The following is a 15800-nucleotide window of genomic DNA, read 5'->3' on the forward strand; positions in this document are numbered from 1 at the left end:
CCGTTTTCTGGTTATGCCTTTAGGTGTAATTGTCCTCCAGATCGGTGCACTTACGACGGTCCTGTTGTACGATAATTAACTAATTTACATATGTAACTAACTTATTGTGAAATCCACATACGTATTTTGTATTTCTGCCCAGGTTACCGAGACGACCTCAAAAACTGTCAAGTACGCATTTAAGGTCGTCTGCGTGAAGGAAGGCCAATGCCAATGTCAAGGTGGCAATCCCCCTGCACAAACGGGTTATCTATGCAACTGGATCAACATCAATCTCAACGAGACATCTGGAATGACTGACACCGCGTCGAAAGTGAAACCAAACGTGTCTCCCATTCGGTGGTGTGCATGTTGTCCAAGTTAATGCGGAATAATTAAGCCTGCAAACTTACGTCAATTTGTCTGGATTTAAATAAATTCAAATAGAAATTGCACTCATAAGTATTTATAAACTAAGAGTATGCTACGAATGAAAGTGGCAGTTTGTTACGCTCGCTTAATTGTTGTAGGAGACATGTTCAATTTTGCAAGCCTATTACGTCTCATTCGGAATTTAACCAGCTTTCCGAATTCAAAAACCAAAACCCGTTATCTCTATTCGTTCTAAAATGATAGCAAAAAATTCCGACAAAGTCGCAAAACGGTTTTGCCAAAACGTACCAAAATATTTTTTTCAGGAATCGAAAAAACACTCACAATTTTGTTCAAAATGGAGGAATGCATCGGAACAAAATTAACCGAGTACTGGACAGATACGAGGAACGCGGAAATGCAGATTTCAAAAAATCAGTTTGCCGACCTGCCCTCCTGGGATCGGTGAAAGTAGTGAAGAGAGTGGACATAGCTTTTCTCAAGAAATATTATTTATTATTTGCAAGACTTTGAATTCTAAACTTTAATTGAAAGATGTATCATAAAGAGATTGACCCCCTTCATCAAAAACAAGCATGTCATGGACATGACGACATCCGACTATGACAAGATTGTGACCGACTTTTTTCGAAGCAAAAATATCGATTTTGTTGAAAAAAGAGACGACGCTTAAAATATCCCTCAAGCTCGTCCAATTGAACTGTTTTTGGCACTAATCAAGAAATAATATTCCAATAGACAAAAACCACCCAAAAACTTGCGAGAATTTATACAGGTCATGACGGCAATAATAAAACTCGTTGGGGAAACCAGTGGCAAAGCGTTCATGGCGACCGTTCGCAATAAGCTTCGCTCAATCGGAAGGAATGGAGTGTTTCGACCATTGGTGGACAATTATAAGTAGCTACAGTCCCCATCTATAATTTATATAAATTTCACCAAATTTCCTGTTACCATTCATTTTTTACAGACAATAAACCAACTGCCACTTTCATTCGTAGCATACTCTTAGCTACATAAATATGTACATTTAAAATGTGAGTGCACTTTAAATCACAATTTTTCTGATTATCCGTATTCTCATTTTATTCGCATCAATCCACTTAGAAAATCAGAAAATTTTACACTTTATCATTTACTCTTATCAAAGTCCGTCATCGCCTCGGACGCATCCTTCGGCCCGACAACTTTCTCCACTGTGAAAGTATAGGGAAGAACATGTTTCAACCTTATGTGAAAGATCAACTTGGCCACTTCTGCTCGAAACATGTGATACATTCCTCCAGGAATTATGACCTCCTTTGCCATCCCTGCATCGAGAATGACCACTTTGCCTGCCTGGACGTCCTTGGCTTGCTCAGCCGTTAGCATGGTGGCAATCTTGTCCTTGATCATCTGCTCCAGGCCGGGATGGCGGATGAAGAGTTGTTGACCCATCATGTCGCTCCCACCAGCGGCGCCCCCACCTGTAGCTGCCCCCATCCCAGCGCTGGCCATCCCCGCCATCACGGATGATCCTTGCATCGCAGCGCTAAACATGTCTCCTTCAGGAGAAGCGAGCTGCACACATGGAAATCCAGATAATTCTCATTAGATAGAAACAAGGAAAATACAAATTAAGAGATTTTTTTGTACAAACCGTGCTTTGTAAAAGAACAGTAATTACACAGATCACTGCCAAATTCATGACTAATTTCCACCTTTTTGGATTTGAGTGTTGATGGAAGTATATGGTGGTAAGGTATACAGTCGTCAAAAACGAAAAAAACGAGCAAAAATGTGTTGCAAATAAGGAGAACAATTTACAGAATTCATTCTTAAAGTGTATACAAAACAACGGGAAACAGGACGCAGTAAAATGCAACAATGCATAATGATTCTAAAAATAATTATGTAATTAAAAATTATTTATTTACGAATACATATATTGCATATTTTTCATATAAATATTATGCATGTATCTAAGTATTTCATTAAGTGTAAGAAACATTTTATTTTTAAGTTTTGCAAAATAGTATGTTTCAAAAAATCCGTCATTAAATTGAGATTAGAATATTGTACTCCAAGATGTATTTCTTAATTATCCATATCGAATTGGTTCATCCGGGTGAAGAGGCAAGCAGTTTTAGAAGGCAGGGTCTACATTTTTGAGAATTGACTTTTCCGTTGCATACATACGTTAGCGTATTACTTTATATTAATTATTATTAACTGTATTAGCGTTAATTATAGACTTCAATTCCCTATTGTCAATAATTGTGGAAATTTTGGAATACAGTATTCTTATAGGCGAAAGTAATCTTCTTCATGATTCATGACCGGAGCATTTGTTGTTTTGCCAAACTTTCCACGGTACGCATTTATAAGTTATGAATGAAGATTCCGATGAGATTCAACTTTATAGTATTGTAAATGTTTGTAACGAACAACTTTACATACAGCGTTTCTACATGAAAAATTTCTCTGGCTAAACATGACCTCACTAATTTGTACAATATAAATATTATGGTATTTGATCTTAAAATGCTGGATTATGAAGATGAACATAGGCACTTATTTGTATTTATTCACTTATAGAGATTCGTCTACATTTGCACATTAAATAGGTACATATTTAATCGTAAAGACTTATTAACATATATTGATAAAATTTTGCTGATAATTTTTATTCGTTTTTTGAAACATTATTTAAGTATTATAAACCAGGAAGTAATTAATGTACTTATTCTTCACAAGTTTCAGGTTAATGAAGAGTACATATAAATATCTATATTAATTTTATTGTTCAAGCCATCTATTAAATTAGACCGTGTGGAAGGTTTGGCCGTAATGGGATCCGGCCCTCATAGTAAAATTTATTATTGTATATCCGAAGGTTTCGTTTGTCACTGGGGTCCATGGCCCCTGGTTTAAATCTTCCTTGTCGTCAGGTGCACCAGGATCTCTGTAATAATATTTCATAATGTTAAACTGATGTACACTTCAAGTCAAATTCGGGCCAGAGAATTAAGTAGAAATTATTTAATGCAAATACAACAGCGTTACACGTGAAACCGAAAAAAACAAGTACACGAGAACTCTTTTCGATAAGTATTAACTATTAAATTGCCACCGATGAGCTTACCCGTGCACCATGAACCTATAGATCGTATTGATCAAGCGCTCGCTAAAAAGCTTCTCTTCTTCCGATAAGTCTTTAAACTTGAAAATGTAATTCAGTTCATCCGCGTGAGTAACTCCAGGCAAAATTTCGGGAATTCCTCCGAGGTCCTCGTAGAAGACGTGGGTCCTGCAGGATCGTCATATTACAAGTTCGAAAATTTCGTAAATATATCTATTTGTTCATTGAAGTTCTTACGAGCTTTCATATTCGTAGGAGTAAAGGTAGGTCTTCAGCCCCAACAGGGCATGTGATTTAGCCTTATGAAGGGCTGGGGCCTTGAAATAGAAGGTCGAATAGATCTGTGGAGAACAAAATATTTTAATCGTCAGTATTTCTTTGCAGTTTGTTTTGTTGGAGTTATGCTAGGTAAACATTTACTAATAACAAGCCCACTTTGTTAAACAATAAGTCTGCATGTGTAATACGAACTTCAGAGCAATTTCTTACTAACAATGGACATGATTTCTAATCAACAATGGAGAATTTATTCGTGAGTCTCACTTTCGTTTTAGTAGAAAATAATCAAACTCAAAATTACTTTCGCTATTCAAGAAAATGAGAGGAAATTATTACTATTGATTATTTTGCAATGAAATTAAGAACCTGCTCAAACCAGCCACAATACAACAGTATATTAGTGTGGGTTTGTATTAATTGATTGCTTGCAATTTTCGTTTTTAACGACCAGTACGTTTTCATGTACAAGTAAAAAAAATTATATGCCTAAATTCTTAAAATTTTGTAAATTATTCTCACGTCGGACACGGCCTGTCCCATGACGGTCAAATTCACACCCATCCTGTGTTCCTTAAGGAAGGAGGCAATGATGGACTCCACCATCCCAATTGGAGTGTCGTTAATTCCTGCAACAGTACATGAGAAACATGGTCAAATTTATGTACCAAAATTGGACGTAAACCCCCCTTGGACTCACCAAAGTGCGACGAATTTAGGAGAGTTTGCAAAAAGATGTTGCGTAAATACGTAACGTTAAGATGGTGGTTGTTTGGCTTGAGAACTGCTTCAACATATCGTGATAAGAGGAACGTCCCGTCATTCCTGTTTCCCCCGATTAACAAGGGGACACGACTCCTCGTTTGTTCTGGGTCGTTGTCCAGAGGATGTTTCGGGACAATCCTGTAGGCGTCATTGACCAGCGGGTTGTTCTGGATGCTGGGCGCCGTCTGTTGTGTTCAAAATTTAAAGACACATAAATTACAAACCAGTATTAAATGTCAATTTATTAAAAACTCATGCATTGAAATGTACGTGTAAGTACTTACATAAAAACTGCTGTCATTGTACCCGGCCAGTATAGTTTCAATGGTCAGACCACGGAGGCAGTTAACTATGTCTAGGTTCGTCTCATAATCGCAACCAACATTAATTGCGAACGCCTTGCTTTGTTCTAAAGCCCGCAAATTTATCGTCCATCCAGCACAGTTGTCGCCTACGTGCATTAGGATAAAAACTAAGATTTATCATTCAACTTTAACTCAAGAAACATAATTAACAATTGTATTTGTAGTTTTATAGCTCACCTGAGGATTGAATCACTCGGTGAAAGAGCCCTCTATCCTTGGTAAGAGACGAATCTGCCAAATAGGCAACGCTCGCGCTGCCGGCGCTTTCGCCGTACAACGTGATGTTATTGGGGTCCCCTCTGAAGTGGTGAATATAGGACTTTATCCATTCTAAGGCCGTCAACTGGTCCAAGAGTCCCAGGTTTCCGGGGGCCTCGTCGAAATCCAGCGTAAGAAAACCTAAACACATATTGTTTAGCTCAGAAAAAGACGACACAATTTTGGACACTCCATTTTTCTAAGAACTGCAATTCACAAAATATTACCTAAAATGCCAATCCGGTAATTCACTGAGACAACCACCATCGGGTGATTGTCAATCAGTCGGTCGCCGTTAAACACCGAGGCAGTCCAACGTTTGAACGACCCTCCTGTTGAAATCAAAATTTAAAAGGTAGAATTAACTACAAAATTCAGATATGTAGAAAAAAACTATCACTTTTTAAATGTTTCATAAAATTTCATTTAGAAAAAAAACATGGTGTGCGTGTGCTACTACTATATGTATTATTAACATACCCCGAATATTTATTTATTTATGACTTTTTCATTTCGAACACGTCGACCCCCAAACTTTGTAGGGTTGTTTATCAACACTTGTGGTTATCAAAAATTAAAAAAATGTTTTCAATTTTAAAAAATATTTTGGACTTTTCGTAAATACAGGGTGGTCCAAGAAGCTGTATAAAAGTTTAAGCCACCCTACTTCAATGCCGGGATAATAAAATTCCAATTTGAAGCCCAAATCGTGGAGAGCAACTCAGAAAATAGTTTTGTGATTTTTTTTGTAAACCTAATTTCAAAAGTGCTCCCACGGTGATCAGGTGAAGGACAGGTACCAGTGAAGGGCTGTTCCAGTCGATTTTTCACGGGAAACGTTATAAAAAGAGCTTAAAGTATGTTGCCATGGAATGAATTTGCAATTAATTTATAGAGTGGTACCTGGTAGACGTATGCAAGGTAAATCCAAGGGTCTAATATCATTGTTACCACTGAGAAACTACGCAATGCTAAACGCCCGAAAAAGCTGAAAATTTGGTTTATCTGACTTAACCAACCACCAAGATTCCTTATCCCAATGCAGCACGGTCCAATGGTTAGATTGCAATAAATCAACTATCCAGAGAACCATTAAAACTGATTTAGGAAATATTATAACAAACATGACCTACAGTGGGTCGACGCATTGAGAGAAATCAAACTTTTTTCCGCTTACTGCAGACAAATCTCACCAGTGCGCAAAAACGGACGACGATAATTTTGGTTCTGCAGTCGTAAAAAATCAAGACACATCAGGGTGGTTATCAGACATTGATCGATTGGATTATTTCGGATGTTTCTTCGTGGAATGACAATTTTTACATTTGACTATTTACGAATTTTCGCATACTTTGGAACGTCTAAAATAATCAGTGGAAGAAAAACACCGTAGAAAAGTTCCTGGAAGTTTTTTTATCGGCTAAAAAGCGATGTATTCTTAAAGATAAGAACAAGGACCATCACATCCAGCAAGTTTCAAACCCATAAAGTTCCGCCTGCGGGCTAGAAAAATTATGGAATATTTATACAGCTTCTTGGACCACGCTCTGTATAAATATTTTTGGCAATATTTCGCCATTTTTTAAGAAAATATATTTTTTTTCATGATATTTTGGTTTTTTGTAGTAGTTTTTTGATTTTTTAATTTTTGTAACTTCTTTACTTTTTCGTAATTTCTTAATTTCATGACATTACACAAATGTGTGCATTAAGGAACGACAAGAAATGCAATCACAATACAATAACATCGGTTGACGGCTTCAACCTGAAGCTGACGAAGAAGAATATGTAAGGTCGCAAGTGTGGGAGCTCCTTTTTAGTGTTTGTTCCTTTGGGGCTCTGTGACCAGAGAAAAAGCGAAGAAGGATTCGACTCCATTGGGCCAATTGTGTACGCCACACCCACTCAAAGGCGTGAAAGCTGCGAAAATTGTGGCACTTAAATCATCGCTAAAATTAGAGTTGTGCTCAGATTTTGAAAATATCTTCATTTTGTGATCTCAGATAGTCAGATAGTTGCTCTATCATATCCAATAACAAACTCAGCTTTTTTGAAATTTATTTTTCAAAATATTGTGACTATGGGCAAGTATCGAAAAAAATTCGAAATTTGAAAAAAGCTGAGTTTGCTATTGGAAAGATTATAGAGCACTATCTGAAATTTAAAAAAAATGTAAATATTTTCGAAATCTTAGCAAAACTCGAATTTTTGCGATGATTTAAGTGCGACAATTTTCACAGCTTTCACACCTTTGAGTGGGTGTGGTGGACACAATTGGCCCCTCGAATCCTACTACACTTTTTGTGTGGTCATAGAGCCCCACAATCAGGGATTGTCAAAATGCATGTATTTTAAATACAATTGTATTTTGAAAATACAAAATTCGTATTTTGTATTTAAATACAAAATAATCGAAGTATGGACTGGTCACTGATTGAAAGTGTCAAGATGTTTTGACCTGCAAAAAATGAATGCACGAATCAAATGTAATGAGACTTTTGTGCAATACTAACGATGACTAGACGGAAGTTTTTTAATCCTTCACTGCTCCAAATACACCTTCCCGGAGAGAAGGCTTTGTCGAGCACCTCTCATGAGCGCTTTGCCACTCGTTTCGTCAACTCCTATGATGGTTTTCTCCATAACCCGTCGATATTTTTCAAAATTGTTCGGTCTCATTTTTTTCCGAGTATATTGATTCTAAATTAATGCTCCAAATCTTTCAATGGACCGCAAGTGAGGTACGTTTGGACCGTTGTCCTTTTTCTTGACGAAATAAGTTTTTTCCACTCGGTGGTACCCTGTCACTATTTTGGCATTCTAGCACGTACCCATGTTAGACCAAAATAAAACGTGTTTGTTTCTGATGGAGGGGGCCCATCTTTTGATGATACATTCTTTCAAATAAAATCCAAAGTTCATATTCTTCGTGGGAGCGAATGGATTGGAGATGCTCCAATTTTTTCCGATCGCCAGCCATTTTATGTATTTCATTGGAAATTTTCTTTGGTTTTGCATTTATATTTCGGACGAACGTCATTTTTACTTCCACATGAGCAGAACTTTACACGGTTGACGCTTCGAGGTCATCGGGGCTGTAGTTTTCATTATCCACGACGAGAAACTTCTGGGAGTCGATTTGAACATTTTCTCAACAAGTTTTCCACAAATTGTTCTAGCCCCGGATTTTTTATCTTCCTTTGTATTTTAGCGCGGTTATAATGTTGAAAGTTTTGAAGCCCAACTTATTGGCTATGATCTTGCGAAGATAGGTTTTTGAAATTTTTAGTTGTCTGGCTGCAACCCTCAAGGATCTGTTGGGGCTTCTTGTAAAAGTTTTTTCATGTTTATCGTCAGTTTTTTAGTCTACTGGCGGACAGGTCGACAAGGCCAAATTTAATATTTTGCATTTTCACGATCCTTAGATATGCATAGTGTAGGATTAATTTTGTCCGGTGCATCCCTTGAAAAATGCGCTGGTCAGGAGCCTTTCTCCGATTCTAGAAAAACACTTTTTTGACCAAGTGGCAAACTAATTTTCGCACTTCCTCTAGATTTTGAGCTGTCATTTTTTAACGAAAAGAGATAATCAAATTCTGTTTACAGTTTTAGAAAGCTTATCAAATGTGAAAATTTTTATGCTTTTTTACATATCCAAAATTAGTTGTTAAGTGCTTGAAAAAGTAGGGGGAACCTTGACACTTTCAATAAGTGACCAGCCCATATTTTCAAAATACAAATGTGTTTTGTGCCAATACGGACAACAAGTCTTAAAATTAACTTGTATCTCACTCTGCGCTTTTGCATGATGATGATTATAATTAAAATCTAATTATCTCGGCCTAATTTGTGTAGGAAGTGATGAATTATAGCTGAAACTCGAATTTATGAGTATTTTGACGTTCGAATAAAAATATTTTGTTATAAATATTTTGGGGTTTTTTTCAAAAAATAAAATAAATATTTCGGGCTTTATAAAAAAATATTTATCCGATTAACTAGATAAATAAAATACATAAATCAGACATTTAAATACACAAAGTTTCAGTTCTACTTCATTTAACGATCAATAATGTGCTCAATTATGTACATTCATACGTAAGAATGAGAAATGAAAACAATTGCTTGCTTGTAAATCTAGACCACAAGAATTTACATATTTTTATGCCCTCTTCTCCCTCTCCTCAGTCAAAATTACATAAAGATGTGTAAATAATATTTACTAAATATATAAAAATAAATCAAAATCATACCATGAATTTTTACCAAGACTGGCAGAAACCCGTCTGTCGTCTACACAAAACTTTCAATTAGATAACTTGATTTGTTCATTTCTTGTGAACCATAGCATTATTTGTACATATATTCTTACCCTCGGTTTATAAACCGAAAGGGTAACGCAGTCCTCTGTCATGTTGTCGGAGGGCACAAATTCAGAAGGCGTCTGAAAACAAGGGTGTTGGTTACTGGCATCAAAGTCGACCATATCTCCTGTGGGATCAGTGATTGGGCTGAAGCGCTTCGGTGGTTTTCCGTAGGGAATCCCCAAAAAATTGGAGATTAGTACCCCATTGGGGCTGGTCGTGGTGAAGCCACGTATTCTTCCCACTCCTTGAATGTAAATACTTTCGCCATCCTGTTTGGCGAAAGCGAAATTTTGGATGATAAAGAAGATTACGCAGCACGACACACAAGGCAAATTACACATTTTCTGACAGTATTGTGGACTTATATGAAATTATGTATAACTTTCCGATTCGGGAACTTTTAGGCTAAGAAACAAATGCAACGGGTGTCTAGGTGCAATAATGGTCTTAACTCTTGACCTGGCACTGTATTTTTAAACAATTAAAAGGAAATGGCTTTATCTGCGTGAAAGCATGAATTGTTCATATTTATTTATAATACATTCGACTGAACTAGATTCCACACAATCGTTATTGTAAAACCAATTTAATTTGAAATAACAATTTTGAAACCCTTTCAGCCTTATAAACATGGAATGAGTAAGAATGCACACACCCCATTTTTTTATCTAACTTAAATGAACAGATATTTATAATGCTCATCAACAAATTATTATTCTATTCAATTAATTATTAGATTTCGACTCATTTAATTTCCATGCACTTTGTGCGTCTAGAAGCGAATAAGAACATAGTCGAAAGATTTAAATGCAATGCATTTCTAATTAGCTCCCCTTCAGGCCCCTCTCAATTAAAAATAAAATCAAGCTTAATTGGGAATTCAAATTTTAGAATTTCATAGTATTAAATTCGTAATTTCAGGTTGACGACAATTCTGCCTGCACCAACCGAAGTAATAATTGTGTCTGGTCGAGCAAGATTTGGGTTTGATTTAGGAGTAGGCCGGCATTATCCGGTAATTCCGGCCTCTGCGTTGTGGTTGAATGTCCGACCGTGGATGAAATCTCAGTAATCCAAGTTGACTCCGACGAGATGGTTGTCGTTGTTGGAGCGTTTGTGGTGATAGTTTCTGGGGGTATGGTTGGTATTTCAGTGGTATAAATTGTCGTCAAAGGTGCCACCGACATCGAGGGTCCACCAAAACATTCGTCGTTTCTATCGGCTCGGAGACAGTCCCCTTAATTAAACAATACCGCATACATAGTTTTAAAATATTACACACATTTGAAATTTCATTGGTCTTTACTTGAGAATAGTAATTCCAGAATTGTACCTAATTAATTGCCGTTGAACTAATTTTTAATTCTGAGTTCACACCCACAGGGGGAAATTCATTTGGTACACTCTAGGAAATCCAGTATTGAAGTTATACAAAATAAAACTGTTGTTGATAAGTAATACATACATTATAATAGCTTGGTATTAAGTTTGCAGGTATAATTTTAATACCAAGCGGTAGTAACTTGAATATCGAGAAATCCATCATCCATACTTACCTGATTTCTAACAGTGCATGCAAACCATCCACACCAACTGGGGGATTAATTTCGTATGAAACGCATAGGGGATTAATTTGGTGAAATGTATCCACACCCACAGGGGAAATTAAATTTTATATAAAACGCGTCGACCCCCACAGTTGGGGTCGACATAGGGTTAAGCTTGCAGGATTAAAAACAACAAATAAACAAATTCTTTAAAAAAAAGCTTAGGTGAGGCTTGCTTAAAAGAGTAAAGCAAGTTGTTATCATCGTGCATTATAATAATATGCTAAATCAATGTTCATCTCACGATTTATAATTTCCCGTAAATACAACAGCAAATTATATGCGTTTTGGACCATTTGCCTCGCCGTGGGCCAATCTGACTTCTGTGATACAAAGAATTAAATTAAATTCTAAAATTTATTGGTGTTCAGTGGCAGGAAATAATTCATGTGGGATGATACGATTTTTAGTTAATTTCGCTATCTATAATCGATTGTTGATCAAATTTACCAATGTGGGTTAACTTATTATAAAATATCATATTTCGGAGCACTGATTTTTGAAATATATTCATGCAGGCCATCAAAGATCACAAAATCAAATAGTAAGGGAGTTCAATTATTGAAATAGGTAGTTCATATTTACTTATGATCATCGAAATGGTGTATTTCTATTGCACTTTTAATCACGGCCCACGGCGAGGCAAATGGTCCAAAACGCATATAATTTGCTGTTGTATTTACGGGAAATTATAAATCGTGAGATGAACATTGATTTAGCATACACTCTAAATAAAATCATTACCAAATCATTACCAAAATGCACACGTATATGACTCTGCAGAAACGGTAATAATAACCACCAGCTGGTAAAGAAATTGATTGAACCCGAAGTGGTAATAAAGAACACTTTTCGGATAAAATTAATACCATGATGTATGACAGATGTACTACAATATGTAGTAAAATGTCTACCGCCCGGTAATAATCCATACCACTTTGTACACGGTGTGCTATTCATGCCGGTAATAATGCTTCTTATTACGTATACCCCATTATTACCATATTTTGTGCAGATTTCCACCGAAAAGAATAGACTTTTTGCTTTTCTTTACAATAATCTTTTAATCAATTATATTTGTTGTAAAATCATTTTGAAACATACTTACATAATTATAAAATTTAAGTATAATGCAAAACTATTGAGTTACACACATACATATATATATTTACATATTTATTCTTCTATTCTCCCTTCAAATTCCGATAAACCGTCGATTTTGGATGACTCCACATCGGTTAACGTCATCAAATAATATGTCGTGTAGATTAAAAATTCACAATTTTTAGAAATTCTCAATACAAGAGTACATTTAAATAATTCACGAAATTTTCACTCACCAGACCCTCCCCTGACTTGGAACATCTCAATGAAGGCAGTAGCTTAATTATTGCAGCTGCTAAGTGTTTCTGGTCGGAGGTTGTAGGAGAAACTCTGAAATTTAATTGGTCAAATTAAATATATTATTAAATATTAAGAATGCTTTACTCTTTTAAGCAAGCCTCACCTAAGCTTTTTTTTAAAGAATTTGTTTATTGTATGTATGTACTTAACGGGGCATTATAGTTTGCTCTGGCCGCTCTACCAGCCAATACAGTCCCTCGCTCAATATTTCTCCCGTATGTTACCCCATGCATTATTTTTTGCACAGGTTTTTGATCTTGTAATTCGAAAACCGAGATTAAATGTACACTCAAAAATGTGAAGTATGTTGGATTATAACTAGTAGTTGTTGCACAACAATAAGATAAGGCCCTTGAAGGAATTGATAAGCTACTTGTATTTATATTAATCATCGAATCTCGAGGAAAGCAAAATTTAGACGAAACTTGACATTCGTCGATTAATATAAATAAAAGTAGCATATCAATTCCTTCAAGGGCCTTATTTTCTTGTTGCGCAACTATCACTAGTTTTAATCCAACAAATCTCACATTTTTTAGTGTACATTTAATCTCGGTTTTGGAATTACAAGAAAAACATTTTGCAATTTTTCCTGATTCGTCTCATCTCGTCATAGAGTATGTGCCGGGAAGCCACCACCACACATACTTTTCCCATTGGAAACCACTAAAAACATAAACAACTCCAGATGAATTTTGCAGTTTTTTGCAAAAAATTCAAAATTCCCACCAAAGCTCGTGAACTTTTTACCCCACCGAGTTCATCAGTTTCGCCACTATGTGATTTATGAGGATTAGAATAACATAAAATATTGTCAACTCTTAAGTATGAACGCACATAGATGCATACACATGTGTAGTTAAATCGGTTGTACGGTGTGCATTCCTACATATGTACATACGTGCATGTACCTATACACTTGTCAAATGACTTACATTTAGCGTGTAATTGAGAACACACTGCAACTGTTTTGCTACAGAGTCCTTGAACGTATCTTGGTAAGGAGGTCGGGTGTAACGAACATTATAAAAGAAATCCTCCAAAAGAAAACGATGATCTTGGATCACCTGGCGCCAATTGTAAGGACGGACGTGCATTCCCAAAGTGCCATTGTATGACCACAGCTCACTCGTCATATTTGTAAAGTTGAGTCCCTGACGAGTATAGTGATTTTCGTGCGACATCTCCACGCTGACATTGGACACCGTGATCTTCGAGGCTCCGTCAATTGGTGCCCATCCCCTCGCATTAATCTTTAAGCTCACGTTTTTGAGCTCCCAGTTGTAATCTCCACTTCCAAAAAGTCTGCCTTGACCTTCCCATCTATCGATGTCGATAAATACGGAGGGTGATTAATATAAACACTTACTCTCCTTTAAGGCGGATGGGACCGCTTTTAACTAATTTCATGTATATATATAAGGTAAAGTGCGGTAAATTGTTCATTTTGTATATACAATTTGAAGGTCTTCACTCTAACATGTTCCACAAAATTGACCTCGGATTGAAGGCACACGCACAACCATTTTCCAGACAGTTGACCTGAAGGCAGATCGTTGAAGTCATAAAATCTGAAGGGAAGATCATCAACCAGTCCATTGTTTCAAACATTATCAGAGGCAAAAGGAATTTTATGAAAAAAACAATACGTCGCGCCATGAACAACGGTGGAAGAGAAAGTATCCAAAACGGTACAGAAGGGGCTTGTTCAGGAAATGAGAAGAAAATCCAGTGGAAAAAAGGAGGATGACATATCAATTGGGTATATCTCAGCCATGCGTGTGCCAATTAATTAAAAATAAACTTAAGAAAGTTATCAGCAAAGTTTATCAGTTCATCAGTTAAACGGTACTTTCTTCCTGAAAGTCATCCTAAAAACTAAAAACGGGGGCCATCAACGAGGTGAAGCGAAAATTTGGGAAAACTTTTGTGAAGAAAGGGGACATATCTACCTGTGAAGTTACCCGATATTAGTCCTCCCTCTCGACTTTCGACGATTCGGCTATTTGAAACAACCTCTGTTTCAGAGAAAAGCAACCACGTGCTAGATGAACTTTGGATAAAAAAAAGTTTGAGGATGGTCTCCACTGGGATTCCTCGGCTCGGCAAAGTTGAAAATTTGAAATTTTGCACATTAGAAGAAAGGTCTATACTATTACAATAGGCAGCTGAGGTAGGGGAGAGCACGGACATAATTAGTGAGTTGAGGCCGGTCTCCACTCACTTACCTTACGAGAAATAGAAACCATGGACCGTAAATTTGCTCCGTGTTGCATAGCTGCCTACCGTAATACTTCCATTAAAGGGACTAAGGACATTCATCGTCGACGGGTTTAAGGTCAGGAGGTTATCGCAACTAAGTAAGTGTTTATATATATTAATCACCCTATGTATATTGCCAAATCAGTCTCATAGAATCCACTGATGATTAAAAGTGGAACTGTTATTGAGTAGTTAGAAATAAATGTTCCATTATCGTCGAGAAATTCTGTAAAGATATTCTCCTGTCCATCGAATCCAATAGCGGTCGAGTTCCTGTCACACATATAAAAAGTTATTTGGAGATATACATAATTTGGTTTACTGGATAAATTAAGTTCGTCCCCATTGTTGCTTGTCATAAAGCTACAAAATACATTAAATCTAAAGCTCAGTTGTGTATATGACGTACGGGACGGGAGTGAGGCCACCAAGCCAAACATGCGTTTTACACGAAAATATGAATGAATCCTCAATCTCGGGTCCTAATAGGTCCATAGTGGGTACCCTGGACACGATTATTGCGGTGCATCGAAGTCAACCGGATGGATTTGATTTGAATTTCGGCCCGCCTCCTATGTTAATCAAGTGGGCACGTGATTTTGGCGCGTAGAAATTCTGTCCGGTTGACTTCGATGCACCGCAATAGCAGTCGGAAACCTTCACCTTGTGAGCTGATGCACACACATGGAGCTTGGAATGCGTATCGTGAGTTATAAATGTCTGGTGTGCAACAAAGCTGGGGTGTAAAACATTTGGCGTGCAATGGACTCATCCTCCGATTATTTTACAATTTTTGAAATTTGAGAATATACCAAGGTAGGTGATTGGTATTGGTAGGTATTGGTAGGTGATTTATGCTAGGAAAGCCTGATTGCCGAAAAAATAAAATACTCCCATCTATAACATTTTTATTTACCGTTTTTGATACCTATCCTGTAAAAATACTTAATGAATATTTTAATTCACAATTAAAGTAAAATCGCTAGCATTTACATATGGTGTT

At 36.6% G+C, this 15800-nt stretch overlaps 2 protein-coding genes across 2 annotated transcripts; both read right to left on the reverse strand.

Moving 5' to 3' along the window:
- Positions 1-3089: 3089 nt before the first annotated feature.
- On the reverse strand, positions 3090-7992 carry LOC118436026 (cholinesterase 2-like). The gene is made up of 9 exons (XM_035852889.1): positions 7989-7992; positions 5385-5489; positions 5077-5298; positions 4819-4985; positions 4470-4719; positions 4292-4398; positions 3731-3834; positions 3497-3661; positions 3090-3316 (listed from the first exon to the last, which is right to left on the reverse strand). The coding sequence occupies exons 1-9, from the start codon at positions 7990-7992 to the stop codon at positions 3175-3177; spliced, it is 1266 nt and encodes a 421-aa protein (XP_035708782.1). The 3' UTR covers positions 3090-3174.
- A 4298-nt stretch (positions 7993-12290) lies between these two features.
- On the reverse strand, positions 12291-14134 carry LOC118436033. Its single transcript, XM_035852954.1, has 4 exons — positions 14056-14134; positions 13905-13935; positions 13471-13858; positions 12291-12565 (listed from the first exon to the last, which is right to left on the reverse strand). Exons 1-4 carry the CDS (start codon positions 14132-14134, stop codon positions 12515-12517), a joined length of 549 nt encoding a protein of 182 aa, XP_035708847.1. The 3' UTR covers positions 12291-12514.
- Positions 14135-15800: the final 1666 nt, after the last annotated feature.

This window comes from Folsomia candida, unplaced genomic scaffold, assembly GCF_002217175.1.
Source record: "Folsomia candida strain VU population unplaced genomic scaffold, ASM221717v1 Fcan01_Sc001, whole genome shotgun sequence".
In the NCBI taxonomy this organism is placed as follows: domain Eukaryota; kingdom Metazoa; phylum Arthropoda; class Collembola; order Entomobryomorpha; family Isotomidae; genus Folsomia; species Folsomia candida.

Excerpts from the sequence above, each read along its gene's own strand:
- LOC118436026 (XM_035852889.1), bottom strand. Across the intron at positions 3,662-3,730 it reads TCCTACGAATATGAAAGCTC|GACCCACGTCTTCTACGAGG; the intron begins GTAAGAACTTCA and ends ACGATCCTGCAG. Across the intron at positions 3,317-3,496 it reads TATAGGTTCATGGTGCACGG|AGATCCTGGTGCACCTGACG; the intron begins GTAAGCTCATCG and ends ATATTATTACAG.
- LOC118436033 (XM_035852954.1), bottom strand. The coding sequence starts at position 14,134 with ATGGACTGGTTGATGATCTTCCCTTCAGATTTTATGACTTCAACGATC. Across the intron at positions 13,936-14,055 it reads CAACTGTCTGGAAAATGGTT|TTAAAAGCGGTCCCATCCGC; the intron begins GTGCGTGTGCCT and ends ACATGAAATTAG. Across the intron at positions 12,566-13,470 it reads TTCTCAATTACACGCTAAAT|AGTTTCTCCTACAACCTCCG; the intron begins GTAAGTCATTTG and ends ATTAAATTTCAG.